General features: G+C 28.4%; 1 protein-coding gene across 3 annotated transcripts; it reads left to right on the top strand.

Moving 5' to 3' along the window:
• Positions 1–2,144: 2,144 nt before the first annotated feature.
• Bm6307 (conserved hypothetical protein,hypothetical protein) lies at positions 2,145–10,014 on the top strand (the record flags this gene model as incomplete). 3 transcript variants are annotated; one of them, XM_043077990.1, is made up of 8 exons in its annotated part: positions 2,145–2,173; positions 7,978–8,084; positions 8,401–8,498; positions 8,644–8,789; positions 8,959–9,104; positions 9,318–9,457; positions 9,658–9,761; positions 9,879–10,014. In XM_043077990.1, the coding sequence occupies 8 exons, from the start codon at positions 2,145–2,147 to the stop codon at positions 10,012–10,014; spliced, it is 906 nt and encodes a 301-aa protein (XP_042933924.1). The 3 variants fall into 3 exon arrangements, with proteins under 3 accessions (XP_042933924.1, XP_042933925.1, XP_001894346.2); XM_043077991.1 differs by lacking the exon at positions 2,145–2,173 and adding an exon at positions 6,577–6,626; XM_001894311.2 differs by lacking the exon at positions 2,145–2,173 and having other exon boundaries at positions 8,006–8,084.
• Between the last annotated feature and the right edge of the window lie 857 nt (positions 10,015–10,871).

Here is a 10,871-nt window from a genome sequence, read left to right as displayed (position 1 = left end):
CACGTAAATCACGTAAAGTCTCTTTCCTGCATTACAGATTTCAGAAATTTAGAAGGCTTAACTCCTGAAGCGATTATTTGCTCTACAGTACCATCAATCGATATGTTGATAGCAACCCAGCTGACAGACATCATTTGGTTAGTCGCATGTGTGTCGTGTCGTGTTGTTCGCTGTGCGGAGTTGTCATGTCTTGGCGCGTTTGTCTCCTCTGGAGTCCAGAGTTCTCGATTAATTAGCTAATATGAAATACTTACTTTTACTTACTTATAAATGTTATCACAGTTTAACTTTCTCTCTTTTAGATTAACTCCTCATAAACTATGTGTAGAATTGTATGATTGTAAAGATATGATAAAAAATAAAACTTCTCGAATGTTCTTCATTTATTTCATCCCATATATCATCATTTTGTTGTTGTTTTTCTTCCTTTTTTTTTCTCTCTCTCTCTCTCTTAGTTTTATTTCGCGAGGAAATTTTCAGTTCTTGCTTAAAATTCATTTCTCACTGTTATTCGTTTGAGAAGGTTTTTCGATTTCTATTCATTTCGTTCCATATATGTGATTGGATTTATTTATTCCCTTGAAGGATGTTCTCATCTTTCTTCTCTTTTCATTAACAGTTAGAAAATTTTGCTGAATTTGAATCTTTTTTGACTGATACTAAAAATCAGCTATTTTGTGCTTAGAGGAGTCGATAATGTTACGAAGATGAGATATAAAAATAGGGAAGCAAAAGGAAGAGGATAAGAGGAAAGCAGAAGCTGTTTGTAAGAATTGATTTTTCTGGAACATATATATATGTATAGGAATGCTTTTTCTTTTCACTTTCATAATATATAGTTATTACAATTTCAGGATGTTTATTTCCAATTTTTTGTTTACGAATCATTGTGGTTTTTGCGAAAGTTAAGTAAAGTAGTAAAATGGATGGTGTGGCAGAGACTGCAAGAAGTTTTAGACTGTAAGCCTAGTTGATTATGATATACTACTACTGCTAGCTTAATCAAAGGACAAATAAAAAGAAATATTTAATGACTAACATCATAAACCATCTCGTCTACAGAATAAGAGTTCTTTTAGTTTATTGTAGAATCGGAGATTTCTAAGAAATTATTGTCTGCAAAATCATTGAACTGATCAGTTTTCATAATTTGAAGTTGTCTGAATACTTTGGTATTTTGATTCATATTAGATAAAAAATGCTTTGCACTTTTGTTTGAGGGGAAAAAAAAAAGAGGCAGAGAAGGGAAATGTTTAAACAATTTCAGCGATTCTTTGTCGGCGTGGCAGTCAATTTTCTTCCTTCTACATTTGCAGTTAGTAATCCTCAAACAAGAGCTGTGGTTCTGTTTATTTTTTTTTTTTTTTCTTAGCAAAGCTATGTATATATTTCAGTATTCTGAATTTCATTCTTTTTCAAAAAAAAAAAAAATTTAACCCTGTTTGGCTCAATAGTGATTGAGGATTTAAATGTTTTATTGTAAAGAGAATAAAACATCTTGTTGACAGTATTTTGAGTTAAAATATTAAAATTTGTATCCAGTTGATATATTATGATATCATATTATGATGATATGCCTTTTTTATTTTTTTTTTTATGGTGATGAGTATGATCTTGTTTGTGCACTTAGAATGTTAATAAATAGCTAATAAATAAAATTTTGAGTTTAGTATGAATTTTAACATTAAAAAATTCATTTGATTGTTTGCTGAAGCTGTTTTGCCTATTGATTTTGTATTTTTCAATTCCTCTTTGAGTTGTTTTAGTTAGTTATAATTTGTCCTAACAGTTAGCAATTATTTAGATATTGTTTACAAAAAAAAAAAATCTTTCTTGCTACCATATTTATTGATAACTTGTGTTAATAGTACTTAATAATCACTGATTACATCATGATTCACTAGTGTCTAAACAGCTGTGTTTCATCACATATACATAAATGAAAAAAGTGAAAAAAAAAAAGAATTGCCTTGATGATAATATTTATTCCAGTGAACAACAATTTTTGTTATCAATCTCGTAATACCAAATCTGTAACGTGAAATGTTATTAGTACTATATATATTTTCATATATTTTATATATTTTCCATTTTGAAGGAATTTTTTCGTATCATTCATTCATTCATTCAACAATTCCGCGACCATGTTTGGTGGCGATCCGTTTGGTTTTGGGTAAGTGTTTTAATAATTGTTTTTAATTTAATATTAACTAATCAATATTGATTTTCTCTTGGCTCATTGAATATACGCATATTAGTGATTTATTAATATATTTCCTTGGTTTTTCATTTATTAATCTGGTTATTTGAGGTTTTTTTTTTCCTCATTTTGATTTTGTTGAGCAATTATATTTAGTAAGTGTTTGAGTAGTCTAATAAATTATTAGTTACTTTTAACATGTTTATCGTGGTATTTCCAATAATATTTTTGGCTTATAAAAATTGTTATTTTATTTGCCTCCATTTTGCAATGCTTTAAACTGAGATTGCAAGAATTTACACCTCATGCATATAATAAAGAGTTTTAGTTAAATGATATTTCACATTAACAGTAGGATTTTTTTTTTTTTGAATTATTAGGTTTATTTTTTATTCAGACATTGCCTGTGATTTCGATTGTAGAGGTTGCAAAAAATAAATTATATTTTTTAGTCAGTTATTAAGCTCAGGTTCCGTGCAGTTTCTATCAACATTTAACAAAATTTATTTATTAAAATTTATTTAATGGTACTAAAAACTTATGAAATAGATTAATAAGTCACGTTTAATTTTAATAAAGATATTTAGGGCAGCAATGTCCAAACACCTATATTTTGAATGGAATGGAAGTCGATTGTCATATGAAAGATATAATTTTGATTATTGCAGTGTTAGGATCTTTTAAACGCAAGAATAACTAGAAATGAAATAATGATGTTTTTACGGTTAAAAATATATCAAAATATTTGTTATAGAAAATGATATAAAAAAAATAAGGTGGAAAAGAAACCTGTTTCTTTTTTTTTTTCTCGTGATTGTTTCTCTTTCCCGTTGTACATGTAGAAATTTTTCTTTTTTTTTTACAGTATCTATAGCACTGTAATGTCAAATAAGTCAAATATTTCTTATTCAGTTATCACTTCGAAGATTGAGTGAAAATAAGATTGAAAAATAATGTGAGGTTGTATATTATTTGAAAGAACTAAAATATACTGAGATTACATATTAAACCAATTAGATGGTTGATGGTTTTCTATAATTATAGGAAATAGCTAAATGAACTAGGTGTCAATTTGATAAGGTGAAGCTCAAATTAGTCATATGTGAGATGAATGATTTTGATTTAATTAGCATATGTATATATATCACATCAAAGCAGAACTGAATGCAATTATTTTTTGACAAATACGTATGAAATATATTCGATGTCGCATTTTTTCACTAGTGTTGTGAATTTAAAAGTTTGTTTGAGCAAGAAGATACTGAGAACCAATAAACTTAATCGTAGTGGTATGTATTTGTAATTAATGATTAACGATGATGGTTTGATGGTCACTTTCCAGAATACCATGTTCGGTGTGTAATTTTACAAAATACATTTCATCTATTTGATGATAAATGGTAATATTGGCACTATAAAAATAAAACATAAAATAATGTTAGAGGATAAAGCCAATGATTGTTGTTTCACTTTTTTTCTGTTTTGTTTCTAGGCTTAAAATTAAAAACAACCAATGAAAGTTTAAGCAGTTATAAAAAGTTACATCTTCTGATTTTAATGAAAGTCTCAATTGTAGTTGCTTATTTAGTTACTATATGACTTCAAGTCTTCCATAATTTTTGTTGAAATTTGAGTTAACGTTAGAACTGAGTTCTTATTGAACAAATAACATAATTATTGTTTAACATGCATTTCTAACGAAGAGTTTTAAAATGCATTTGGTACATGGATGTGATTTTCTAAATATTTTCGATATTTTACATTTCTATGTTTTCTGAAGGGAATTTGCAAATAATCGTTCTCACTGAGCTGACCATTGGCTTTTTATGAATGCTATACAGATATCAATACAAAGTGTGACTATAAGTTTCTTTAATTAAATGTAAGATTATAAATTTCTTTAATTAGATACTTGTAATTAAATTATTACTCTAAGGAGAAACGTATTATCAGTACTGATTGTTATCAGATTAGCTTTAGACTAGCCAAATGAACTGAGTTAGTAATGAAAAGTATAGTTGTTTATTTCTGATTATCAATTACAAATGATTTTAATGGTTTTTGAAATTACCCAGATAATGTTGCAGTGCACTGTAAATAAATGAATGAATTATTTTCGGAAAAGTGAAAAATGAAATTATTTCAAAAGAGCAGGAAAAGAAATAAATATGTCAACCACATAATAAAACTAATTATTTATGCAGTATGATTGTATCACTTCATAATGTCATGATTTTACATCAGATATTTGCTTTCATTAGTTTTCCGAAAAATTGAATTTATGACATCAATGTAAACCTATCATACATATTCTTTGACAATTTCGACGTCATACTTAATTCCAAAAATATATTTCATTTTGCATTTCTGTCATTGCTATCTTCCTTATAACCATTCATATTTGTAACATACGATTATGATTAAAATTTAAATTTAATGAAGAGAGCTTTTTGAAAAAGGCATATATATATATATATAGAGAGAGAGAGAGAGAGAGAGTATAAAAGTTGGTGAATAGTTCCAAATAGAAGACTGTCAGTGAAATTTTTGTTAATTAGTAGTATCAACCGCAGAAGAAGAAGAAGAAGGTGAGAAGAGTTGAAAGGGGGAGTGTATGTGAAATATGTTAACTATTAAAGAAATATGATAAAACTTGTTTGTGATAGGAATAATATTCTATTCTCTGTTGATGCATCAATTAATAATACCTTAATATATTGTTGATGAAAGGTTTGAAACAAGTATTTACGAATATAACATATTATAAATATATTATTATGATAACATATAAATTATTTGCAACTAATTTAGTTGTGAGTGTTTGCGTAAAAGCATTTTGTGTTGAAATATTTTGCACCAAAATATGATACATTTTACTCAACGTCAAATTTATACTACACGATTAAATGGCAGGTTTGACTTTTTTTTTTTCCCTCGAATTTCTTATCATTTCTTTTTTTTGTATTCAAATCTCAAATGTTATTTAAATTTAAAAATTTTGATATAAAAAAAAAAAGTTAGTTTAAAAAGAAGTCATATGATGTAGCTCTTGGAAAATTCAGATGATCTGCTGTTATTTAGGTAGTAGAATGATATGTAGTGTTAATGATGACCCAATGATAATTCTAGATGATAAGTGATCAATGAAATCTAATAACGATAGTTTTTTGTTTGCTTTTCTTTTTTTTTTTAGGTTTTTGATTTTAGATAATAAATGAAATTTAAATAAAAATGGTAAATAGTAATGTATCATTAGGTGCTTTATTTTTGTTTCAAATGTTTCAATTTTTTCATGATTAATTGATGATAAAACGTTGAACGGTTTGTTAGCTTACGAACTTTTTTTTTTTTTTTTTTTTCCTCTTTTTTGTAAATTTTATTAAATGAGAAAAAAAGAGCAGATTAGTTGTTGTTGGAGAAAAAAAAAACATTTGCAATCCTCAGTTTTTTTTTTTTTTTCTTTTTCTTTTTCTCTAAATAATAACTAATAGTTACACAAATAATTGTTTGTCTTTTGTATGTTTTTTTTTTTTATTTTTTTTTAAAAAAAAAAAGAAAAAAAACTTACAAAGCTTTATTAATTGAGTGAAACAGGAAATGAGAAGCATACTGTATATAATTTAATTGCTTACAATATAAGCAAAAAATAAGTATCACTGAGATTACTTCAATTATTATTATTATTATTACATTTAATCTAGATAGAATTGAGCTAGAGCTAAGTTAGATAGAATCAGGTTAAAATCAGGTTACGATCAGGTAAAAAATTTTACTAATCAACATATCCTTTTTTCTTTTTTTACACATTTCAAATAAATTCTTCAAAAATATTCTTACCCGCTTTATCATAAATGTCGAATGTTCTGGAAAAATCTCGAAATTGTCATAGGCGTTTTTCTTCTTTTTCTCTCTATTTCCATAATATTTCGCACTATTCATATACTCCTCTTGTTCCAATTATTATTGATTTCGTTTTATTATTCAATAGTCTGAGTAGTAGTTCTTTCTCATCTCTCTCTTTCATACTTTTTTTTATATGAAATTTTCAAACTGTTAACTCTTTCTCTTTCGTTATTTCTTCTTTTTCCCTTCTTTTCTTCTTTGCATTCTCAATTTTAACTTTGATTTTCAAAAAAGAGAGAGCATTGCTTTGCTGTAGTTATTTGTTTTTTTGTGATGGAAAGAAACTTCGATAGATGTATGAATGAATTACAATGACAATTTGCTGATTTGTTAATGAAGGTGCAGTGCTGTGAATAGTACAAATAAAAATAATTTCGAGATATTTAACCTAGTTGAAAATTTGAACAAATTTTTAGCAGATGAATTTTCAGTTTGTAAAGTTTTAAAGGAAGGAGAAAGAAATAGTACTAATTATGGATGATGATGAAAAAGAGAAAAACGAGCAGAAGAAGATTGGAAAAATGCAAGTTGTTTTTTTCAGAAAGATTGAAAGTAAGAATGCCTAAACAAATGAGAAATGAGATAGGATTAAAATAAGAAATAGCATAATTAAAAGTGTGTTAGTGTGTGATTGCTAATAACTGATAAGGATGATCAAATGGTTAACTGGAATAGAATTCCATATATATATATATATATATATTGTTGTTTCCATGATAAGGAAATAAAGTATTTGTCTAGAAAGGGAAAAAAAAGCATTTAAATATAGGTTAAGAATTTTTTTCTTTCTTAGATTTAAATGGTTTTTAATATATTTTTTAAAATTGCGAATTTAAGTCTGAAATAGGATAAAATAATGTTTGTGTTAAATGAGGTTAACATTGTTCGAGAAAGGGGAAAAAGAATAGCATTGTCTCCTTTTTGTTTTTTGTTTTTTTTCTCCTCAGTATATATGAGTGAGGATTACTTCCCATTTTTCATTTATTTTTGTTGATTCACGATGAACAGGCGTAAATTTATGTCACGAAAGTTAGTTAGTTAACTTGAATACTATGGCAGTGAAATGATTAAATTAGATATTGTTTTATTTATTTACGGTTAACTTCATTCTGTACATTTTAGCCTGGTGATGGTGCTGAGAAAAAAGAAAAAAAATACATGTTTAAGCTTCACTATAGAAAATTTTAGAATGAAATTATTATTATTGAAAGTTTCATATCAGTTAAATTTGTTATATCATTTAAAATTGGTATAGATATTCAAAAAATCTAGGCCTATCCAGAGCTTTTACTTTTAACAATTCAGTTTTCTTATGTATGCTTTTCTTACCTCGATATATATTTTTTGGAATTTTCATTAAGAGAAATCCCGAACTGGTTTTTGTAGTTCAGATATATCCATTCAGCTGGAATAGGTTTTAAATGAAATTTTCTAAATTCTTGATATGTAAATTGTTCCTTTTGCTAATTTTATGCAATTTTCGATAGTTACCTAGTTTAAGCATCTGTTCAGATTTTTTTTTTAATAATTTGATCTGCTGTTTAATGCTCTAAGCTTTTTCTTTTAGGAATATCTTTGCTGCACAATAGTTCATAGTAGTATTTTCATCTTAGTGCATTTTTTGAAGAAGTCAGAAATTATTCAGTTCGATTATTTGATTGTTAATGACAGTTTGCAGTGAAATACCTTATTAGCGATGAATAGTTGAAAGTACACTTTAGAAGTGTGAGAGTACAGGGTTAATGAACATTAAAGCATATAACTTTATGTAACGAATAAACGATTGAGGTGAGTTTAATTTTTGACAAGAAAATCAGTATAAATATATCTTTTTTAACGCATGCGTTTTGCTAAATAAAACTATTTACTTTTAGGAATATACATCATCAAATAAGACAACAGATGCGTGATATGGAACGAATGACACATGGAATGCTAAATCCGTTTGGTTCAATATTCAATATGCACAGTCCGTTTGACAGTAAATTTTTTTTTTTTTTGTGAAAATGTTGAAAGTTGTTGTGCATAGTCCCAATCATAAGATATGACGCTAGTAAAGTATAGATTTTTCTCTTTTTGTCCATTTTTTCATTTTTTGGAAGTTGCATGGCTGTAGATATATTTCTAATACTTCCATTGCTTCACCTTATGCGATTGTCTCTATCTCATTTGAGTTTGGGGTTTTGTTTCGTTTCCGTTCGGAAGTAATTTCTAAGACAAATCTGACAGGTCGGTAAGCAGTTAAGAATGAAGTTAAAGATTGATTTGTTATTTATGTAAATATAATTTGTGTTGAGGTATAATGGGAGAACCATCAGGAACACGACCATCGCGTGATTTGGCGCTAATGGACCCATTTGGCTTTAACTTCTGCGACGGCCTTATGAGACAGATGGTTCTTTATTTTAAGATTACAGTTTTGATTTGAATTGAACCAGGTTTCTGTTTTGGAACTGTAATGGTATAAATTTTGCATTCTTTTTTTTTTTTTTTTTTTTTGTTTCTTGACAAGACTGGAATTAATTTGAATGAAATTTTAGGAGAATGTCCAGACACAGGCAATGAATGATCCAAATGCGCATGTGTTTTCCCATTCAACAATGATTAGCTTTGATGGACGTAACGGTGGGCAACCTCGAGTAGTTGAAAAAACAATTCGTAAAACTGGTGACGTGAAGGAAACACGGTACTCTGTTTTAATTAATTTGTAGAGCATGATTTAATAGTACTAAATTGTTATTACACCTCAACATTTTGAATGTTAAAAGTTTTTTCTGGAAGAAATTTGCAATGCGGAATTTGCACCAGTAATCAAGATGGAAATTTTAAAATTTTAAAAAGTGCTTGAATTTTAGACATGCAATTCGAACAGGTGAGGATGGTATAGGTGACAAGCTCACTATTGGACATACAATAGGCGATCGTACGCACGTGATAGAAAAAAAACGTGATCGTGATGGTCGAATCAGAGAACGACAAAGCTTTGTTAATCTTGCACAAGGTATTTCATCTGGTTATCAACCATTAACAGTTAGATAATTGAAATTGTTATCGAATGCTTTCTTTATTGCTACTGTCATGGACTTGTTTATGATCATTTCCGGTATATAATATCAGAATTCCCAGTTCACACATTTTTAGTTCATTGAGTGTCAATGACAAGTAAAATTGGGGACTAATTTTTATTATTTTGCGAAATCAGTTAATGTTTTAGATGAAGCGGAAGCGTTTGATCGTGAATTTGCATCTCGTGCTCGTCGTAATCTGATGGGTGGTAGAAGTGATGGCCAGAGAATTCGTGCGATTGATGGTGGCAATAAGTATGGTGGTACGACTTCAAGCAGTCGAACTCATGTCAGTGATTCCTTGAATTGTTTTCGTTATCATTTAAACTTGCTAAGTTTGTCATATGCTCAGTTTGCCTCGTTTTAAATCTTCAGAAAATTAGCTTCAGCAAAGGGAAATGTATTGGGAGGAGGAAGAGAAGGAATTGTTTTACTATCAAATTTTGTATATGAAAAAAAATGAAATTAAGTAATGCTGGAATTTTTCAGGCACCGCGCATCGGTGGTAGTGGGACCAATGCACCGATTATTACTCTTCCGGATGAAGAGGATGATGGTGATGTGACTGAGGAGGATTATGGCAGAGGAAAAAGGTAACTCCTTTTTACTTACGTGAGTAAAAAGATTGGGAATTTTTTTTTTTGATCTTTTTTACTCTGCAAAAAAACATATATATATATATATCCTTGGTGTGACGTTCTTTGTTTCAGATCTAGTTCTCGTTTCGCGTCTGCTTCGGGTGGTCCGGTAATTCGCGAGGTGACGGATGATGAAGAAGATGATGGTAATAATCATAAACGACGAAAGGGTTTTTTTGGACGTCTGTTCAAAGAGAATGATGAATGAATTTTTAGCATTTGTTCTGTACAATGAATTTGCACAACAAAAAATTCTGTATCTTTTGGAAATTATTTGAAATTTAAAATGTTTTGGGTTATGATTGTGCGCAAATTTCGTATTATCTTTGTGTATTCGTTTACTAACTTTAATTTGATATTTCAGTACTGGATCATGGTTTTATCTAGGCACTTGTGTCATATTTTAAATATTTTTGTACTGGACTTTGATATTAAGGTACTGACAATAAATTGATGAACGCTTTTGCGAGAACTTTCCAGCAAAATTCCTTTTACCTGTGGCCTAATTCTCTGTTCTGATAATAGAAAATCGCAGGTTTCATTGACTTTGAAGAATCTTTTAATGTCTGTATCATCTCTTCATAAAGTTAATGAAATTGCCTTCAATAAAAGTTCTTTCGAAATTTTCCCATCTATCACGGCAGGAGTTTTTCTCTTCAAACAGAATTCAGAAATGTCTGACTTATGAACGAGCATCTGAATTGAGTTAAATAATTTTTTCGTAATTTTATTAGTGATTTTTTTTTTTTGCATTTTAATTGTTTAACATTTAAATCTGTCGCTTTTTACTATAACTGCTGTTATTTATATATGCTAGTTCATAACTTTTATCACCATTCATTTCAGATGATGCAAAAATTAGTTTAACTTTTAAATTCCATCATTTTCATCGTTCAGATCTTTCATTTACTCCATAATTTGCGCCATATCATAGCATGGATGGATCCCTTCCTCTCTCATTCATTTCTAACAGTTCCTTCTTTTTTTTTTTTTTTTTTCTTTTCATTCATTGCATAAATAAGTAAATAATATACATAAATAAAACTATATATCCCTGCTCTCTTA

The sequence above is a fragment of the Brugia malayi genome (genome assembly GCF_000002995.4).
Source record: "Brugia malayi strain FR3 genome assembly, contig: Bm_v4_Chr2_contig_001, whole genome shotgun sequence".
In the NCBI taxonomy this organism is placed as follows: domain Eukaryota; kingdom Metazoa; phylum Nematoda; class Chromadorea; order Rhabditida; family Onchocercidae; genus Brugia; species Brugia malayi.
This window is presented reverse-complemented; position numbering and strand designations above follow the sequence as displayed.